Source organism: Neofelis nebulosa, chromosome 16 (genome assembly GCF_028018385.1).
Source record: "Neofelis nebulosa isolate mNeoNeb1 chromosome 16, mNeoNeb1.pri, whole genome shotgun sequence".
Taxonomy (NCBI): Eukaryota; Metazoa; Chordata; class Mammalia; order Carnivora; family Felidae; genus Neofelis; species Neofelis nebulosa.
The window spans coordinates 62281889-62304705 of NC_080797.1; the positions used below are offsets into that span (position 1 = coordinate 62281889).

General features: G+C 37.3%; 1 protein-coding gene across 25 annotated transcripts in view; it reads left to right on the forward strand.

Annotated features, from left to right (window-relative positions):
- EFCAB5 (EF-hand calcium binding domain 5) overlaps window positions 1-22817 on the forward strand; it is a 193714-nt gene that overhangs the window by 88353 nt on the left and 82544 nt on the right. For all 25 annotated transcript variants that reach the window (XM_058704035.1, XM_058704052.1, XM_058704040.1 and 22 more), the window contains 3 exons: window positions 2984-3032; window positions 8455-8525; window positions 22481-22636. In XM_058704035.1, the coding sequence (XP_058560018.1) occupies window positions 2984-3032; window positions 8455-8525; window positions 22481-22636 (276 nt within the window). The remainder of the gene's footprint in view (window positions 1-2983; window positions 3033-8454; window positions 8526-22480; window positions 22637-22817) is intronic.

Here is a 22817-nt window from a genome sequence, read left to right on the forward strand (position 1 = left end):
TATCGACAATAGCCAAAGTATATAAAAAGCCCAATGCCCATCGAAATATTATTCGTCAATCAATGAAATTTTGCCATTTGCAACAATGTGGATGGAACTAGAGTGTATTATGCTAAGCAAAATTAGTCAGAGAAAGACAAATATCATATGACTTCACTCAAATGTGGAATTTAAGATACAAAACAGATGAACATAAGGGAAGGGAAGCAAAAATAATTTAAAAACAGGGAGGGAGCAAAACATAAGAGACTCTTAAATATATAGAACAAACTGAGGATTGCTGGAGGAGTTGTGGCAGGGGGGATGGTCTAAATGGGCAAGGGGCATTAAGGAAGACATTTGTTGGGATGAGCACTGGGTATTATATGTAGGGGATGAATCACTGGATTCATATTCTTGCATCATATGCTAACTAACTTGGATGTAAATTTAAAAAAGAAAGATATAAGCAGAGAGGGAGACTCTCTATATAAAAATAGGGAGGGGGACAAACTATAAGAGACTCTTAAATACAAAGAACAAACTGAGGGGTTCTAGAGGGGTGTTGTGTAGAGGGATGGGCTAAGTGGGTAATGGGCATTAAGGAGGGCACTTGTTGGGTTCAGCACTGGGTGTTAAATGTAAGTGATGAATCACTAAATTCTACTCCTGAAACCATTACTACACTATATGTTAACTAGCTTGGATTTAAATCTAAAAAAAAAAGGACAGACATAGTTTTCATTTTTCTCTTTGTTTATTGTATGTGTGTGACTAATTACTTCTGTAGACTAAGAGCCTGTGTCTTTTACCTTTAGAAAACAACTGTACTCTAACAGTTAAACATATTCTTTTAGGTGTACATAAGTGTGAGAACATTTCTTGGCTAGATACATGGCCAAGCATATTTTTAATTCAAAATGGATTATTAAAAATAGACCAAGGAAGGTAGGCCACAGACTGGAAGAAAATATTTCAAAAGAGACATCTGATAACAGACTATTATCCAAAATATACAAAGAACTCTTCTACAATAAGAAAACAAAGAACTGACTTAAAAATGGGCAAAAGACCTAAACAGACATTTCACCAAAGACATGTAGGTGGCAAATAAGCATATGAAAATATGCTCCACACATGACATCAAGGAAATGCAAAATAAAACAATGAGATACCACTACACACCTATCAGGATAGTTAAAATCTGGAACCTTGACAACATAAAATGCTGCCAAAAGTGTGTAGCAGTTGGTGGGAATTGTTGGTGATAATGCAAAATGGTACAGCCACTTTGGCAGTTTCTTGTAAAACCAGACACAGTCTTATCATATGATCCAGCCATAATGCTTATTGTATTTACCCAAAAGGAGCTGAAAACTTATGTTCCCAGAAAAATCTGCATGTGGATGTTTACAGCAGCTTTATTCATAATTGCCAAAACTTAGAAACAGCCAAGATTTCCCTCCATGGTTAGATGGATAAATAAACTGTGGTACACCTAAACAATGTAATATTACTCAGCACTAAAAAGAAATGAGCTGTCAAGCCATGAAAGACATGGAAGAACTTTAAATGTGTATTACTAAGTGAAAGGGGCCAATCTGGAAGAATATCTACTGTATGACTCCAATTTTATGATGCTCAGGGAAAGGTAAAACTATGGAGAGAGGGGGCGCCTGGGTGGCGCAGTCGGTTAAGCGTCCGACTTCAGCCAGGTCACGATCTCGCGGTCCGTGAGTTCGAGCCCCGCGTCAGGCTCTGGGCTGATGGCTCAGAGCCTGGAGCCTGTTTCAGATTCTGTGTCTCCCTCTCTCTCTGCCCCTTCCCCGTTCATGCTCTGTCTCTCTCTGTCCCAAAAATAAATTTAAAAACGTTGAAAAAAAAAAAAACTATGGAGAGAGTAAAAAGATCAGTGGTTTCCAGGAGTGAAGGCAGATGGAGGGATGGATAAGCAGAGCACAGAAGATTTTTAGTGTGATGAAACAATTCTGTATAATACCAAAATGATGGATACACATCATGATACATTTGCCAAAACTCATAAAATGTACATCAAACAGTGATTCTTAATGTAAACTATGGACTTTGGGTGGTGATGTTTCATGTAGGTTCATCAGTTGTAACAAATGTGCCACTGCAGTGCGGAATGTTGATTGCAGGGGAAGCTGTATATGTGGTGGCAGGAGGCAGGGAGTATAAGGAAAACTCTGCACTTTCTGCTCAATTTTTCTGTGAATGTAAAGTTGACCTAAAAAAATCAAGTCTCCTTTTTTTTTTTTTAAAGTAAGCTCTACTCCCAATGTGGGACTTGAACTCAGGACTTGGAGATCAAGAATTGCATGTTATACTGACTGAGCCAGCCAGGAGCCCCTCAAGTCTATTTTTAAAAAATGGACCAACGCCACCTGGGTGGCCCAGTCGGTTAAGCGTACAGCTTTGGCTCAGGTCATGATCTCAAGGTTTTGTGAATTCGAACCCCACGTGGGGCTCTGTGCTCTCAGTTCAGACCCTGGAGCCTGCTTTGGATTCTTTATCTCCCTCTCTCTATGCCCTTCCCCCCATCATGCTGCCTCTCTCTCTCTCTCTCTTTCAAAAATAAACATTAAAAATTTTTTAATGGACCAAGAAGAACTCTGAAATTTTGTTTTTTAGTAATTGAAGAATGAATTATAGAGGATTCTTTGGATTGCTAAACTGGTTGCCAAAGGTGCCTAGTGTCTGAGGGTTGCTAGAAATGTCCTTGGAGGGGACAAAATAGGATCACTCTGGGCATCCTAGTTCTCAACAAAATGTTCTCAATGGGAGTAATTGAGGATATATATGAAAAAGCATTTGATAAACCTTGAAGTAGTATATAAACTAAATGTTAATTATTACTGTTTCTGTCCCTGAGTTAGAAAGGTTACCCAAGACTTAAATTGAAAGTTCCTACATGGATTTTAGTCTAAAATACTAAATGTATGATAACTGAAGTAATATATGGTCTACTTTCTTTAATTTGCAGATTCAGAATGTCCTTCATGAATTTTTTCAAAATCCAGATTTCCAGCTTGGTAAGCCTGCCTATTCCTGTGGTATTTCTACTTGTCCCTCTTTTGCAGGGGAGCAGTGAGGGGAGGGATGCTGGATTACGATGAAAAGTCAATATTGAGAAATATGTTATTCAAAGCTCTTATAAATGTACTTAAGTTCTTTTGCTCTTTCCAGATGGAGAATGTAGAAAAACAGAAAAGCAATCAGCAATTTTCAATTCTTTTGAAATGCTGTTTTATTATAAATATTCTGTATTATCTCTTTATCATCCTATCAAGTTCCTAGAAAATATTACTTACATACACAGTATTTTAAAAGAGAGTTATAATGTCTGAACTATAATATAAAATAGAAATACAAGGAAAGACATAAGAAAATTATATGCATTGCATTAAAAGAATTATTCACCATGAACAAGTGGGATTTATTCCTGGGCTATAGGGCTGGTTCAATATTCACAAATCAATCAACATGATACACCACATTAGTAAAAGAAAGGATAAGAACCATATGATACTTTCAATAGATGCAGAAAAAGCATTTGACAAAGCACAGCATCCTTTCTGGATAAAAACCCTCAAGAATATAGGGATAGAAGGAACATACCTCAACATCATAAAAGCCAAATATTCAAGGCCCACAGCTAATACCATCCTCAATGGGGAAAAACTGAGAGCTTTCCCCCTAAGATCAGGAACACAACAGGCATGTCTACTCTCACCACTGTTGTTCAACATAGTACTAGAGGTCCTAGCCTCAATAATCAGACAGCAAAAAGAAACAAAAGGCATCCAAATAGGCAAGGAAGAAGTCAAACTTTCACTATTTGCAGATGACATGATATTCTACATGGAAAACCTGAAAGATTACACTGGTAATCTAGAACTGATACATGAATTCAGCAAAGTTGCAGGACATAAAATCAATGTACAGAAATTGGTTGTGTTTCTATACACCAATAATGAAGCAGCAGAAAGAGAAATCAAGGAATTGATCCCAGTTACAATTGCACCAAAAAACGTAAGATTCCTAGGAATAAACCTAACAAAATAGGTAAAAGATCTGTGTGCTGAAGACTATAGAAAGCTTGGAAAGAAAGTGAAGAAGACAGAAAGAAATGGAAAAACAATCCATGCACATGGATTGGAAGAATAAATATTGTTACAATGTTGATACTACCCAAAGCAATCTACATGTTCAATGAAATCCCCATCAAAATAACACTAGCATTCTTCACAGAGCTAGAACAAACAATCCTAAAATATGTATGGAACCAGAAAAGACCCAGAATAGCCAAAGAAATCCTGAAAAAGAAAACCAAGGCAGGAAGCATCACAATTCCAGACTTTAAGCTGTATTACAAAGCAGTAATCATCAAGACAATATGGTACTGGCACAAAAACAGGTACTCAGATCAATGGAACAGAATAGAGAACACAGAAATGGACCCACAAACGTATGGCCAACTGATCTTTGACAAAGCAGGAAAGAATATCCAATGGAATAAAGACAGGCTCTTCAGCAAGTGGTGCGGGGAAAACTGGACAGCGACATGAAGAAAAATGAACCTGGACCCCTTTCTTACACCATACACAAAAATAAACTCAAAATCGATGAAAGACCTCAATGTAAGACAGGAAGCCATCAAAATCCTCAAGGAGAAAGCTGGCAAAAACCTCTTTGATCTTGGCCGCAGCAACTTCTTACTCAACATGTCTCCAGAGGAGAGGGAAACAAAAGCAAAAATGAACTACTGGGACCTAATCAAAATAAGGAGCTTCTGCACAGCGAAGGAAACAATCAGCAAAACTAAAAGGCAATCGACAGAATGGGAGAAGATATTTGCAAACGACATATCAGATAAAGGGTTAGTATCCAGAATCTATAAAGAACTTATCAAACTCAACACCCAAAACACAAATAATCCAGTGAAGAAATGGGCAAAAGACATGAATAGACACTTCTCCAAAGAAAACATCCATATGGCCAACCGACACATGAAAACATGTTCCACATCACTCATCATCAGGGAAATCCAAATCAAAACCACAATGAGGTACCCCCTTCACCTGTCAGAATGGCTCACATTAACAACTCAGGCAACAACAGATGTTGGCGAGGATGCAGAGAAAGAGGATCTCTTTTGCATTGTTGGTGGCAGTGCAAGCTGGTGCAGCCACTCTGGAAAACAGTATGGAGGTGCCTCAAAAAACTAAAAATAGAACTACCCTACAACCCAGCAATTGCACTACTAGACATTTAACCACGGGATACAGGTGTGCTGTTTCGAAGGGACACATGTACCCCCGTGTTTATAGCAGCACTATCAACAACAGCCACAGTATGGAAAGAACCCAAATGTCCACGGATGGATGAATGGATAAAGAAGATGTGGTGTATATATATACAATGGAGTATTACTTGGCAATCAAAAAGAATCAAAAGAAATCTTGCCATTTGCAACTACATGGATGGAACTGGAGGGTATTATGCTAAGTGACATTAGTCAGTCAGAGAAAGACAAAAATCATATGACTTCACTCATATGAGGACTTTAAGAGACAACACAGATAAACCTAAGGGAAGGGACACAAAAATAATATAAAAATAGGGAGGGGGACAAAACAGAAGAGACTCATAAATATGAAGAACAAACTGAGGGTTACTGGAGGGGATTGTGGGAGGGGGGATAGGCTAAATAGGTAAGGGACACTAAAGAATCTACTCCTGAAATCATTGCTGCACCATATGCTAACTAATTTGGATGTAAATTTAGAAAAATAAGAAATAAAATAAAAAAATAGTTTCTAGACTCAAATTTATTCTAAGGAATTTTTTTACCTACTTGAATATTTGGCTGAATGGAAAAAGTCTTCATTGTGCAGGAATTGCAGGATTTCTGACCTGACTCTAATTCGTCATCATTGTGGCAACAAAAACGTAAACTGCGGATTTCCACCATGGTCACAAGAGGCAGAAAGAGACAGTACTATAACTAAAGAAAAACATAGATTTTGATGCTTTTGTTTTCAGAATCATTTCCTCATATGAGATTAAGCAAAATATTCTGACTTGTAGGCACGCCTGGCTGGCTCAGTCAGAAGAGCATGTGACTCTTAATCTTGGGGTTTTGAGTTTGAGCCCTATGTTGGGTGTAGAGATTACTAAAAAAAAAAATAAAATAAAAATAATTCTGACTTGTAGAATAAAGCACTAGAATTTGGGTCCTGAGATTTACATTATTTATATCAAGTTGTTTTTTTTCAATTGATTTTTGACTGCTATTACATTGATAACAATAGATTGTCTGAAATCTATTCTCATATTTCATTTAAAAAATAAAATATGCTTCCCATCTTCCTGATAACTGGTCCCCAAACATGATTGGGGCCTTGCTGACAACTCTTTCTCCTACCTTTTCACAGCCTATCCAAAATATAGAATTTTCCATGGTTAGAACAACCTCAACTTCTCCTTCAGAAAAATCTGTGAATAACTTCTTTTATTTTTATTTATTTAGTTTTTGATAAGTATACAGAAGGAATGAGTGAAGAGAGCTCTATTTGAAATTGTGATAAAATTAGAGAAATTCCAGACCATTCTAATTGACAGTGATTGTTTTCTCTTCTTACCTCCTATACTATCTAGTATTTTCTGTACCATTTATTCATTCATTCATTCAGTAGTTATTAAGCTCTCAACTAGTTCCAGATACTGCGATGAGGTAGAGGAGGCAGACAGGACTAAGGCATGTTTCCTCTCAAGTTTCTCAAAGTCTAGCCAGGAGACAGACACATACACTTAATAACAGCTATTATCATTAGAAACCAGTCTGGACTGCATAATCATCCAGAGCTTGGGAGGAAGTTTAGGATGAGGCTAACAGCATCTAATGCATAAGCTTATACTAACATTTATACAATCTTCTTATGACAATAACTGATATAATAAATCGTTACAAAAATCAAGAGTATTAAAGAATCTTTTATGTACCAGACTATGATAGGCAGGAGAAGTTGCTGCTAGAAGTAGGAGAGGAAGGGGCGCCTGGGTGGCGCAGTCGGTTAAGCGTCCGACTTCAGCCAGGTCACGATCTCGCGGTCCGTGAGTTCGAGCCCCGCGTCAGGCTCTGGGCTGACGGCTCTGGGCTGACGGCTCAGAGCCTGGAGCCTGTTTCCGATTCTGTGTCTCCCTCTCTCTCTGCCCCTCCCCCGTTCATGCTCTGTCTCTCTCTGTCCCAAAAATAAATTAAAAACGTTGAAAAAAAAAAATTAAAAAAAAAAAAAAAAAAAAAAAAAAAAAAGAAGTAGGAGAGGAAGCCAGTGCTTTCATCATGAACTTCTAAACAGTTTGTGTGTTTGTGTTTTGGTAAGGTCAATAAAGGTTTCATAATTTTATATCAAAAGGAGGTTTAAAAAAATCTTTATTTGAACTAACTGCCACATTTACCATTATTGATCATTCTGTTATTCATGAAACTCTTTTTTTCTTGGCTTTTGTGATATCATTCTATCTTGATTTTTCATCTATCATTGATCACCTCTTAGCATTTTTGTTTCTCGGTTCTTCTTTTATTTGTACCTCAAATGTGGCTTTCCGAGTTTCCTTTTTGGCTCTGTTATCACTTTACATACTATACACCCTCCTTGGGTTTTCTTATTTAAACCCATGACTTTAGCTAATGACCCATCCGTATATCTACATTCCCATCCCAAACCTTCTCCCTGAGTTCCAGATCCTATTTGAAAAGATCTACAAGATGAGTAAGTGAAAAAAGCAAGTTGCAGATCAATGTAACCATATGTATGTGTAGGAAAACAAAAGGTGTCTAATATATTTAAAAATGCTTAGAGAAGTTGCTTGAAAGGTGGCAACAACTGTTGAAAAACAGTGGTTCCTTCTGGGGCAGAGGGGAGTGAGAATGCTGGCAGTGGGGAGAGGGAAAAGGTAGATATTCATGTTTTACTGCTATGTTTTTGTATTATTTGAATCTTTTACTAAAAGAACATATTCATATATTTTTTATTTAATTTAAGAAACATTAAAGACATAATATTTGAAAAGAAAGTTTGTAGAAGTGTGTTTTAGGACCTGCTTCCTTAAATGCTAGCATAAGCCAACACAGTTGTTTTTGTAATCTTTATGCTATTGACATGCATATTTGTTTTTACTTTATCTCAGGCTGGTCATTAAAAATGTAGGCACGTTTATTTCAGTGTTTGAGTTGCTCAGTTAAATAAAAGCCAGGAAAAATAATCATTTTGTAGGAATTGGAGTGTTACTCAACTATATATCATTTACTTGTAAAAACTGATGGACATTAATTAAGGAATAATTTTATGTTCTTTTTTTATGTTCTTTTAAAGAGCTATAAAATGAATATGAAATCTGACTGTATTACAACCAAACTAACTAGCAAATAACATTTTTTTCCATAATTAGAAGCATGTTGCAAACAATTGGATATTGCTGACTCAATGGGACCAAGACTGAACAAAATGGAATTTACAGAAGTAAGAAGTTATATTATTTGTTATTTGAATCAAATTTTTTTTGCCAGTTTCACTTCTGGGGGATGTCACACATACATTAACTTATAATTACATTAAATTAAAGCATACTAACTTACTTTGATTCTAAGATGCAATATTATTTTAACTCCTCTGAAGTTAGGTACATTTTATGATCAAAGACATTTTACAGTTTCTTTCAGTTAGTGGTACTCATGATGTGAAAGTGAAAAACTTCCACTCACACCTTCAGTTAGGATCAAGAAAAACCAGCTTCTTTTTTTTTTTCAGTGAAATCTAGTTATACAAATAATAATGAAATCTAAAAATGGAAAAACATCTCTTATAGGCCAGGCATTGTCCTAAGCTATCCATGTATTAACTCAGGCAACCCTCTCCGCAATCTTTATTCCTGCTTTTATAGAGGAAGACACTTAAGGTGCAAAATGGTTAAGTAATTTGCACAAGGTCTCAAAATTAGTGAAGCTGGGGAAATTTGTACTTAGGCAGTTTAGTTTCAAAGTCTACATAATATTTCATCTGTGAAAGTATGGGATTACTTTTGTATTGATATTGTATTGGGATAAGCAAAAGAAACAATGTAATAGTATCAGAGTCATGTCTTTTACAGGCTGCTTTTTTATTTGTTCATGTCTTTCCTCTAATTTCCCTTGTTTTTCTCTGAGTCCCAGAATCAAAGTAACTTTTTCCTTCTCCCGCCTCACCCTTGCTCCATTGTAGATGATGACTATGTACTATATACAATTTCAAGGTTCTATGTGAAGGATTCTGGAATCCTTCTTGAAATCAGGAGATAAGTTGGAAATGTCAGGAAAACTAATATTAATAGTTCAAACCCCCCATTAAAACAAAATTGTATACGTGTACACACACACACACATGCACACACACACATGCACACACACACAAAGGTATTATGTAGAATGCTAATGATTTTGTATCAAGTATTATTGGGTATACATCACCCATACCCATTTCCTCATTTTAAATGTGTAGATATGTATACACACACACACACACACACACACGTGTGTGTGTGTTTTATATGTGGATATATATGTATTTGTATAGGATTTGTGTGTATGAATGCATGTATGTGTGTATATGTATATATTTGTTGAATTCATTAAATGAAGGGAGAAAAACAGTAAGACTGACATCAGACTTCACAACATTCAATTCCAGAAAACAAGCAATGTCTATATTGTTCTGAGGTAAAAAGAAAAGAAAATGTGACCTAATTACACTATAATCCATCTAAACTATAGTTTAGAGGCAATATGCAGACATTTTCAACACAAAAGAACTCAGAAAATATAATACCCATGTGACCTTCCTGAAAAAAGAAAACTACTTTATAATAAATTCAGCCAATTAATTGATGAATCAAAATAAATGTTTCAGGAATAGCGAAGCCATTGTAAAAGAACAGGAAGTGCTTTTTATTGTGGTGTAGTCCCAATAGCTTAATTTTGATTGAGGAGACATATCTAGAAAAATGTTTTGACAGCCAATGTCAGAGACATCACTGCATGTTTTCTTCTATGCGTTTTATGGTTCAGGTCTCACATTTATTATTTTTTTTTCAATATATGAAGTTTATTGTCAAATTGGTTTCCGTACAACACCCAGTGCTCATCCCAAAAGGTGCCCTCCTCGACTATAGATGCTGGAGAGGATGTGGAGAGACGGGAACCCTCTTGCACTGTTGGTGGGAATGCAAATTGGTGCAGCCGCTCTGGAAAGCAGTGTGGAGGTTCCTCAGAAAATTAAAAATAGACCTACCCTATGACCCAGCAATAGCACTGCTAGGAATTTATCCAAGGGATACAGGAGTCCTGATGCATAGGGGCACTTGTACCCCAATGTTTATAGCAGCACTCTCAACAATAGCCAAATTATGGAAAGAGCCTAAATGTCCATCAACTGATGAATGGATAAAGAAATTGTGGTTTATATACACAATGGAATACTACGTGGCAATGTGAAAAAATGAAATATGGCCTTTTGTAGCAACGTGGATGGAACTGGAGAGTGTGATGCTAAGTGAAATAAGCCATACAGAGAAAGACAGATACCATATGGTTTCACTCTTATGTGGATCCTGAGAAACGTAACAGAAACCCATGGGGGAGGGGAAGGAAAAAAAAAAAAAAAAAAGAGGTTAGAGTGGGAGAGAGCCAAAGCATAAGAGACTGTTAAAAACTGAGAACAAACTGAGGGTTGATGGGGGGTGGGAGGGAGGGCAGGGTGGGTGATGGGTATTGAGGAGGGCACCTTTTGGGATGAGCACTGGGTGTTGTATGGAAACCAATTTGACAGTAAATTTCATATATTAAAAAATAAAAAAAATAAAAAAAATAAAAAAAAAAAAAAGGTGCCCTCCTCAATACCCATCACCCACCCTCCCCTCCCTCCCACCCCCCATCAACCCTCAGTTTGTTCTCAGTTTTTAAGAGTCTCTTATGCTTTGGCTCTCTTCCACTCTACAGGTCTCATATTTAGGTCTTTAATCCGCTTAGAGTTTATGTCTGTGTATAGTGTAAGAAAGTGTAACTGTCTAGTTTTCCGTTTGTTGAAGTACCATTCTAGTACCATTTGTTGAAGAGACTGTCTTTTCCCCATTGTATATTCTTGCCTTATTTGTTGAAGATTAATTGACCATACAGTTGTGGGTTTATTTCTGGACTCTTTATTCTGTTCCATTGATCTAGATCTCTCTTTTTGTGGCAGTACCATATTGTTTTGATTACTACAGCTTTGAGTATATCTTGAAACCTGGAATTTTGATATCTACAGCTTAGTTCTTTCTCAAAATTGTTTTAGCTATTTGGGGTCTTTTGTGGTTCCATACAAATTTTTGGACTATTTGTTCTAGCTTTTACATAACAAAGGAAGGCATCAACAAAACAAGTAGGCAACCTATTGAATAAGAGAAGATATTTGCCAATGATATATCCAATAAGGAGTTAATATCAAAAACATATAAAGAACTTATATAACTTAATACCAAAAAACAATCCAATTTAAAAATGGGCAGAACACTGAATAGAATAGATATTTTTCTATTTCTAATTTTAATGGGTGTTTTGAGTCATTAATATTAGTTTTCCCGACATTTCCAACTTCACTTCCTGAAATATAGACAGCCCATATTAAGGTACTTTCATTATAGAGAAGAGCTGTTACATCAACAGAAACCAAGAAAATATTTCTTGTATAGAAATATTTATTGAAAATATTTAATTATCTGATCAATAAATCATTGAACCATTCTGTATAACATATGACATAGAAGTAGTGTTTGGAACAGTGCCTTTTTTCTGGTGGAGAGGGTGGACACTTGCTTTTAAAGAGATTTGCTTTGGGGTGCCTGGGTGGTTCAGTCAGTTAAGCACCCAGCACCCTACTTGATTTCGTCTCAGGTCGTGATCTCACGGTTGGTGAGTCCGAGTCCCAGGGTGGAGCACTGCATTGAGTGGCGCGCTGACAGCGCAGATCCTGCTTGGGATTCTCTCTTTCCCTCTTTCGCTGCCCCTCCCCCACTTGTGCACTCGCTCATGCTCGCTCTCTCTCAAAAAAATAAGCTTTAAAAAAAGATAAAGAGATTTGCTTTCAGGCTATTTTGTCAGCACTCATTTAATGACACTGGAAGACAATAAAATTGTAAATGCTGGGTTTAAAGGCAAGATATTACACACACCAGCCATCCAGTGAAGATACTATACCATGAAATTACCCCTCTGATCATTTGTAATGAGCCGAGTGATTAGCATTCAGGATGGAGCGTGTTTGGAGAAAGTGGAATCATTGAGTAATAATTAATATAGAGAAAAAGACAAATGGAGAGAATGAAAGGTCACAGATACTTCTATATACATATCATTTTCCTAGGTTTCTGTTTTCTGATATATAAATGAACAGGTGACAATATTTTTGTTGAGTGTAACCTCTCTCACTTTCCATCTGTTTTACTCTAGTAAATGAAGATCAAAAGTAACTGTTTTTAGAAGAATATTTTCTATTCTTTATAATATATTATGTAAGAATATTTATGTCTAGTCTCTTAGTTATTAAGTATATACTAAATATTTATTTACTCTCTGGTAGGAGAGATGTCAAAATAGGAAGTTGTATTTCTTACCCTTAAGGACCAAATAATGCCTTGTTGTGTGGGAGTGTGCCTATGAGTATATATGTCATATGCGTGTGTGTGTGTGCGCGCATGTGTGTGTATATGTATGGGCGTGCATGCCTACACATGCTGGGTGGAACTGGAGTAGGATCCAGGGAATAGAAGGATCAAAATATAAGCACATTAAGGACACACACCACAAGATAATTACAAAGCAACAAACAGGTTCAAACCATTATGATTACTATATTCATCACTGACAAAGGATCCATTGTAAAAGAAAAATGAGGCTTCAGTGGGGCAGGTTTCATGTAGGAAACTCATCTGGTGGTCATGAGGTTTGAATTTTTTCCACCTGCCATACCTGTAGCCCCTTACTTTGAAAGGAACCTTAATAACAGTGCTTTAAACATTAATATATTGACAAGAACAATTTAAAATGTAGAATGTACTGGTTTATCTGGGATTCTTGTTTTGTTTTGTAAGTTGGATATTTAGACACAAAAGAAATATGTTTTTGGAGAGTGTCAGGCTTGTTTTGAATTCTCAGAACACTCTGGTTTCCAAAAAACAACTCATTCCAGGAGACAAAACTTAGCATTTATATCATTTTAACACTGGTGTTCAGTTGTCCAAGTCGATTTTGAATATAAGTTTAAAAAGGAACGGAAGTCTTAACCCTTAGATTTCACTGTGTCCCCATTAGCATAGTAACTGCATTACTGTGTTCAGGCCAGAAGTAAGCAGTTCCTGATAGGTGTATCCTTCCTGAAATTTCCAGATTTCAATCCTTCAGAGGACAAACCTTTCATTTCACCTTTCATCTGATTAGTTAATTTGTTTATCAGCAGAGGAAAATCACCATGAATGTGATTATAGAGAATTTAGTTAACTTTTTAGGTAGGAAGTTTCTTTTTTCATTTCCTGGACTCTTTGAGCTCTACAAATTTCACTTGCTCTGATAAAGAATTTTTTACTAATTTGCTTCCAGAGAAGTCTGAGAGTTGGACATGTTTAAATTTTTCTTGGTACATTTCAAAGCAAAATTTACTGTGAGTTGTTAAAGTGCCCATACTTTTAATTTTATTTTTTAAGTGTTTTAATTTTTATTTTTGAGAGAGAGAGAGACAGAGCATGAGCGGGGAGGGGCAGAGAGAGAGGGAGACACAAATCTGAAGCAGGCTCCGGGCTGTCAGTTGTTAGCACAGAGTCCGACACAGGGTTGAATTCCAGGAGGTCATGACCTGAGCCGAAATCCGACGCTTAACAGACTGAGCCACCCAGGTGCCCCTAAAGTGCCCATAATTTTTAAATGACAGTCCCACAAGTGGCTGTATGCCCTCCCTCCAAAAAAAAAAAAGGTTTCCGTAGGTTGTTTGGAACTTCGAACCCATTTCCTAAATAGAAGCAATATTTTGTGTAGTGGCTGGAGTCTGTCGTTTGAATGTGCCTGAAATGGAGTTCTTAATAAAAGTGACTATTTCTGTGGGGAAAATGCTACCTGAAGAAGGCATCACCATGCACTACCAGGGAAAGGAAATTTGTTATCTCTAAACCATTAGTGATGGCCACATACAAGACTTTTAGTATGACAAGAGTTCATGGAATGAGGGGTAAGGATGGCCTCAGGTAGAGGAGAATCTTCTAAGATCCCAGAGTGAGGAACTGAGGGAGGCTGACCTCTTATCACTGCAGATCCTCCTTCCCTACCTCTGGGGGCTCCAGAGATTGACATACTTCTGTTTCTACTGATTGTATCAGCTGGCTCTGGCCTGGGTTATATTCCTTCCCTAGTATAATTTCAAAGTTAGTCCCCTGAACTCTTGCCTTCAAAGTAGTACAAAGTATGGCCTTCTCAAACAAGAGTGAAGTCTTTCAAAGTATTATTCTCTAGGGGAGTGTGACCTGCTTATCAGTTCTGCTCATTCTAGGCACCAGACTCCTGACTCAAATTGTCATTTGTGTTCATCATCCTTCCCGGTTATCTATAACAAATACATATTCTTTATCTTGTGATTACATAAATACAACAAATGGTTTGAGAATGGATGAATGCATACCATAGAATAAGAACTCTCTGTACAGCTTGTCCTATGTGTGGTTGTCCAATGGGATGGTAATGGAAAGATGCTTCACACACAGTTAAAGGCTGTAAAATTTCTTTTATAGCAAAGGATTCAGGTATTAACAGAGATGGTTTGTTATATAAAGCAGGACACAACACAGTATGCTTCCAAACAGAGGTTCCTCCAGAGTTTCCCACAGGAATTAGACCATTGGCATGGATCAATGTTTAGAGTTTCAAACCGTTCTGATTTGCTTGGAAGTGAGGGGTTTCTTAGAACATGGGACTCTCAGTGCTAAAACTAGGGAAGTCCCAGGCAAACTGAGGCAATCAACCACTCTGAGTTTGCTTTACTTTGATCCTATCTCCTACCTGGTCATTGTGGAAACTCTGGCTGCACCTACCTGCTCACCAGAGGCAAGTGAAAACAATCTAGCATCTTGTTTACTGTGGGACTGGGTAAAGTGAGGGTCAGTTTCCTGGGAGCATCCTTCAGTAGGCCTGGGCTTCAAACAGTCTGAGATCTGCACCTGAATTATATAATAGGCTTGAGAAGAATTCTATGCAAAAACTACAAATACTATACAGTGGGATTCAGATATTAACTTCTGATTTTGTGACACTAAGAAACTAGGGAGTTAAAGAGGAGTAAATAAAGGCCACATCTCTGCCTGAATTCTCTTCTCTGGGGCTTAGTCTGTTCTTGCTCCGTAGTGGTCTGCTTTGAGATAGCCACTTTCTTAGGCTCAGTTGTTTTGTCAGCCTTCAAGCTGATGTGACTCAAAGTTTAAATTTTAAAATAGAGAGGTTTCATCAAATTACTCAAAGACTGTATCTTTCCTTTAACATATTCTACTAAATCCAGGCTGTGCATTTTCCCCAAAATGGTATGTATCTGAGTGACTCTCTATTCTGTTATTTATAATTTTGCATTTTGTAATTTGTGTTGTTTTGTTCTGTTTATTTTGTGTTTCATATGCTTTGAGTTATGGCAGGGAAGGACAGAAGAAGGAAGAATGATGGCTTTTTTTGTGTGTTTTTGTTACCATTTAATTTAATTTATTTTTTAAATTTACATCCAAGTTAATTAGCATATAGTGCAACAATGATTTCAGGAGCATATTTCTTAATTCCCATTGCCCATTTAGCCCATCCCCCTTCCCACAACCCCTCCAGTAACCCTCTTTTTGTTCTCCATATTTTAAGTCTCTTATGTTTTGTATCCCTCCCTGTTTTTATATTATTTTTGCTTCCCTTCCCTTTTGTTCATCTGTTTTGTATCATATGAGTGAAGTCATATGATATTTGTCTTTTTCTGACTGAAGGAATGATGGCTTTGGTGGAGGTAGAGGTAGGAGTAGCAATATCTTGTGAAAACTGCATGAGGGAAATGAGGGAGAAATGAGGGAATTTTAAGCCCAGGAAATGGGACGGTCTATGGTAAACTGTCCTCCCAGGTGTGTGTCTTCCTACGTGGTCTTCAACTGTAAGAAATACATAAATCAAGGAATTTGCTGATCAGTAATTTCTTATTGTTTGTATCAGTTTGCTAGGACTACCATAACAAAGTACTGGGTGACTTAAACATCAGAAGTTTAATTTCTCATGGTTATGAAGGCTGGAAGTCCAAGACAAGGTATTGGCAGGGTTAATTTCTTTTGAGGGTCTCTCTCCTTGGCTTATAGATAGATGGTCATCTTCTCCCCGTGCCTTTGCATGGTCTTTCCTCTGCACATGTCTGTGTCCAAATTTCCTCTTCTTATTAGGACACTGGTCATATTAGCTTTTGGCCCACCCTAATGACCTCATTTTAATTTAATTACCTCTTTATTTTTTTTTATTATTATTTTTTTAACTTTTTTTTGTTATTTTTGAGACAGAGAGAGACAGAGCATGAATGGGGGAGGGGCAGAGAGAGAGGGAGACACAGAATCGGAAGCAGGCTCCAGGCTCTGAGCCATCAGCCCAGAGCCCGACGCGGGGTTCGAACTCACCGACCGTGAGATCGTGACCTGAGCTGAAGTCGGACGCTTAACAGACTGAGCCACCCAGGCGCCCCTTAATTACCTCTTTAAAGATCCTATCTCAAAATACAGTCACAATCTGGGGTACTAAGGGTTAGGCCTTCAATGTATGAACTTTGGGGGAACACAACCTAACCCATAACATTGCCTAAGCTGCCTTTTACCAATAGGGGGAAAATCGTGTGTTTCAGTCTGTTACTTTTATTATTTTTATTTTATTTATTTTATTACTTTTGTTATTATTGGATAATTATATATAATATGTATTATATATAATATGTACTATATTATGTATTATTGGATAATTGAATAAGGCCTTTGTTGAAATTCATTTGTTAAACAAATGATTCTGATTTTCAAAAATTGGAAAAGTTAAAGTATATTTCTGTTTTGTTGGGCATATTAATTAGCATTAATTGTTTTTAAAAATTCCCTCTCTGAGACTGGTAATCTAATTTTCTGTCCAAATCCTATATGAACACACCACTTCTTCAATGATAGATAGCCAATATAATCTGTGTATTTCAATATTTTATAGTCCTTATCTGCAGGCATTTCTGAAAATGTTATATGCTACCAGGACTTACATATATAGTTTGGAAGTTAATGCCTAAAACAGCTTCCAAATATAGTTTTCTTTCCATCACTCTTATATTACCCACTTCATCAACTCTCCAGTATGTCTACAATTAAATAAATATGAATCCCAATGGCCCAGAGTTGTAGAATTTAACAGTAGCTATCAGTCTGTTAATTGTGACTTTCACTACATTCTCAACATTTTGGTTTTCAAGTCAGAAAGAAAAAGTCCAGAATTCATCACACTGGGACCCAGAACATGAAGATAACTTGATTAAGTACAATTCAAGTGTTTATCAGCTCACAGAGCTATTAAACTGAAGGATATTAGTAGTTCATTATATTCTTAAATTAAACTAGGCAATCATTTCAGGACTGGCAGGTATTCATTGTTTTATTCCTTGGGAGGGTATGCAAACACAAAGGTCATGTGTTTTTGCTTTCTCTGTTTTTAGAAGAGATACCGGCAAACTTCTGTAATTGTTCTGTTTGGAATTTGTAGTTAGTTGGCAATTGCTAGACTTTATGTCATATAGCCCACACTTACAGAACACACTCACTCAGAAAACCCATACTCTATAAATCCAGAATGTTGAAGTGTCTCTTGGAGAGGCAGTTAAACTAAGCCGTGGTTTAATAGGATTACCGCATCCAGAAAACTCAAATGTCTTTGAGGTCAATTCCCAAAAGGTTAATTTATATATTAAACAACATTAGGATTCTGGAATAATTAGGATCAGTTGCCCGCATGTCATATATTTCAATGGTTCTCAGCCTTTAGTAAACATAAAAATAGCCCAGAGGGTTTATTTTTATATTATATTATATTTTATTTTATTTTTTCACTCCAGAGTGGACTTTTTATTTCAAGTTACCATGTGTAAAGTTGGAGGAAAAAGACCCAAGTCTGTCTCCTTGACTGGGGCCCACTTAGATTTCTATACATAGTTTACACAACCACATGCCCCCCACTGGCTAATGTCACAGGATTTCTGAGTGTTGAGATACAAGGAAAGAATAACAGCGGAAAAGTGTTTGGGTCCGTCCGTATTTTAAGAGGGGGAAAGAAAGATGATTTCCCTTCTCCAAGAACTCTGGGGGCAGCTAGTCTGGTCATGTGACATTAACTCATATTATTTCTGTTCTGACTCTGCACACTTGTGACAGGAAGGAGCCTGTTTAAGAGCTAGAAGTGTATTTTGCTCCCAGAGGGCTTTTAAAAACACAGATTCTGGATCCCACTCCCCTCTCAGAGTTTCTGATTCAGTAGATCTAGAGTAGGGTCCCCAAATTTACATTTCTTCTTCCTTTTTTTTTTTTTGGAGAAAAGTGTTTGTGTCTTTAAACACATTTTGCTTTAATAGCCACCCAAAGGATTGTGTTTCTTTCTTTTTTTTTTAAAGTTAAGTTTCTTTTTATTTCCAGTTAACATACAGTATCATATTAGTTTCAGGTATACAATATAGTAACAACACTTCCATATATCATCACCCTGTTCTCATCACAAGTGCTCTCTTTAATCCCCATCACCTATTTAACTCATCCTACTCACCTCTTCCCTCTGGTAGCCATCAATTTGTTCTCTATAGTTAAGAGTCTGTTTCTTGATTTGTTTCTCTCTCTCTTTGTCTTATTTTTTCCCCTTTACTTTTTTGTTTTGTTTCTTAAATTCCACATATGAGTGAAATCATATGATATATGTCTTTCTCCTACTGACTTATTTCACTTAGCATTATACTCCCTAGCTCCATCCCTGTTGTTACAAATGGCAAGATTTCATTCTTTTTTTATGGCTGAGTAATATTCTATTGTGTATATCCCACATCTTATTTTTTTCCCCAATATATGAAATTTATTGTCAAATTGGTTTCCATACAACACCCAGTGCTCATCCCAAAAGATGCCCTCTTCAATACCCATCACCCACCCTCCTCTCCTCCCCACCCCCCATCAACCCTCAGTTTGTTCTCAGTTTTTAAGAGTCTCTTATGCTTTTCACTCTTGCCTTTTAAAATGGAAGGTAGGGGTGCCTAGCTCTCTCAGTTGGAAGAGGATGCAACTCTTGATCTCTGGGTCATGAGTTCCAGCCCCACATTTGGTGCAGAGATTACTGAAAAATAAGTAAACTTTTTAAAAAAGAAATATAGGTAAATTAAGCCAGTCTTCTGCTCAAAACCCTCCAAGGGCTTCCCATCTTACTTAAAGTAAAAACCAAAGCCCTAACATGACCCCAGGGCATGACCTGGTCTGTCTGATGACCCCTGTCTTCACCTCTCTCTCTGTACTCCTCACTCATTCTGCCTCAGTCACATTAGCTACCTTGCCATTACTAGAAACCCCCAAGTATGTTCTCACCTCAGGGCCTTACCACTTTTCTAGGACAGTGCTCCTCACATATTTCCACATGGTTTACTCCCTCTTCTCCTTCTTGACTCAAATGTCACTTTCCCCATGAGGCAGATGCTGAGACGGATCCTGGTACACAGGCTATTTATTAGGGATCAATAGTTGTGAAGGGAGGGAAGCGTAACAGGATTAGGCAGAAGTCAGCTGCAATACAGGCCTGGTAAAGCCTCATCGATTCTGTATATAAGTGGAATCATAAGTATTTGTCTTTCTCTGTCTGGCTTATTTCACTTATCATAGTACCTTCTGGGTCCATCCATGTTGTCGCAAATGGCAATCTCCTTTTGTATGGTGGAGTAACATTCCACTGTATACATATACCACATCTTTTTTGTCCATTCTTCTATCGATGACACTTAAATTGTTTTCATATCTTGGCTATTGTAAATAATGCTTCAATGATCATAGGAGTACATGTATCAAATTGGTGTTTTCATTTTCTCTAGATCCAGAAGTAGAATTGCATGTAACTGTCCTATTTTTCCAACACTGTTTATTGAAGAAACTGTCTTTTCCTCATTGTATGTTCTTGCCTCCTTTGTCATAGGTTAGTTCACCATACATGCATAGGTTTATTTCTGGGGTCTCTATTCTATTCCATGGATCTATGAGTCTATGTTTATGCCAGTACCATGCTGTTTGTTTTGCTAACTCTAGTCTTGCAGTATAGCTTGAAATCAGGAAGCGTGATGTCTCCAGCTTGATTCTACTTTCTCAAGGTTGTTTGTATTATTTGAAGTCTTTTATGATCCCATACAAATTTTGGGATTCTTTGTTCCATTTCTGTGAAAAATGCCATTGGTATTTTGATGAGGCAAAATGTGAGTTCTTAACCATTACACTATTCTGCATCCCAAGGGAACACATAAGAACTTAACTGTACTCATTGATCCATCAGAAATAATGACAATTAGAAGGTTTCGGCTGCCAATGAAACTAAATATTTAGAAAACCTCTCTTACACTGCTTTAAATTTCCTCTTTTGATTTCTAAGTCAATTGAATATGGTTTATGATTCATTAGCATGGATTCAAGCCTAATGTATCTCTTACATAGTACATTCTAAATTTGCCTAGATGATATTAGTGAGGAAGTGAAATGTCTACTACATTCTTCATTTCAAAAATTATGCCAATGATGGGGCGCCTGGATGGCGCAGTCGGTTAAGCGTCCGACTTCAGCCAGGTCACGATCTCGCGGTCTGTGAGTTCGAGCCCCGCGTCAGGCTCTGGGCTGATGGCTCGGAGCCTGGAGCCTGTTTCCAATTCTGTGTCTCCCTCTCTCTCTGCCCCTCCCCCGTTCATGCTCTGTCTCTCTCTGTCCCAAAAATAAATTAAAAACGTTGAAAAAAAAATTTAAAAAAAAAATATGCCAATGAAATATGCCAATAAAATATTCCATTTTAAGCAAGCTATATTAGTCTCCTTTAATGGTGAAACAGAAGAGACAGAAGCCAACCTGAGTTAATGTAGATGAAAATGAAATGTATGGAGTCCAAGAGCAAGAATATGGTCTGACTTCTGGAAGTCAGGGACTTGGAAAAATCAAGACTCTTCTTTCTGCTTTCTGTTTCATCTGTCTCTATATACTGACTTATCCTGCATCCTCCATTTACCTGGAGGAATCTGGCCACCCAAAACTCTTAAGTTTACATTCACAAGTCCAGCCCCTCTCAGAGGACAATCAACCATTTCCCAGTCCTAATTCCCAATTTCTAGTGGAGAGAATCTGAATGGCATTGTTTATATCAGGGATCATCCCCTGCTCCAATCATTTATGGCTATGGAAGTAGGGCGATTTGATCCAAATTGGACTCCCAGTACAAATTTGGCTACCACTGTGCTGGGACAGACAAGGAAATCATTTACTTATGAGTTGGGCTAACACTTCAAGAAAGGTTCCCTCAGAAACTCTTCCAGCACTAGATCCATTTGTCCCTTAGCATAAGATCTTTATAGTCAAGTATAGATCAAGAATGTTATGTTCCCGACCCATAAAATGAGGGAAAATCCAGAAGACAATACACACTGGTGGTGAGGCTGAGGAGGAATGGCCACTCATTCATTAGTACTGGAAGAACAAAAAAGCCCAAGCCTGATGTAAAATCCTACCCAAAAAACAGACGCATTTACCTTCTAAGCTAACAATCCCACTTCCGGGAATCTGTTCAATAGGGACCAAGAGAAATGGCCCATAAGTGTAGATGTCTTCAGACTCTATACTTTCAAAAAAAAAAATAGACAAAGGATACCTTATTATAATATCAGAAGATGCAGAAACTTTGCACAATCCCCGTTCTTTATACTCCAATAATTAAATGTAGCCAGTCTCGGAAAACACATGGTTTTATACGCCATTCATCAAAAGAAAACTGCATCCAATTTTTAGAACTATTAACTTACAGGCAATGTTTTATAACTGCTGCTATTTCATGCTGGGAGGTAAAAAGTGTGCTCCATATAATGCTCTTGTGGTCTAGAGGGGAGTTGCTCCAAAAATATTTAGTCTCACTGGTGTATGGTTTTGGTGTATGGTTTTGTATTAATTACCTCTGTCTGCAGCACAGCTGAAGAATAGTAATAACATGAAAATGCTTTATTCACGTGACAAGCAAATGATATGGAAAAAATTGTAGCCAATAATTTCATACGCATCAACTGAATCCCAGGGAAAATCCAAGTAAAGAGCCCTGTTTTAAATCAATCATTTATCTTCTTTTTCTCTGCAGTACATCTCCTCATACATTGCAGACTTTAAAAGTGAAACGTTTGAGAAATTCCTTAAGCACCTCTGTCATTGTGCAGATGAATTCCGGGAGATCATAAAAACGGATATGCGGAGGCAGATGTTTGCTGAACTCTTCCTGTGTTGTGACCGTGGGAAGGTAGGATAAGACCTTAAAGCAATACTTCTCAAACTATTTTTTTGTGAAGGACTGGATTTTAGGTTGTTGTGGATGGTGATGTTTTTAACTGCTAAACCGTTGTGGACTAACACTCAATGAAAACGGATTGCTGGGCGGGGAAAATGCACGTACAAAAGACAATCCACATTTTTTATTGTTA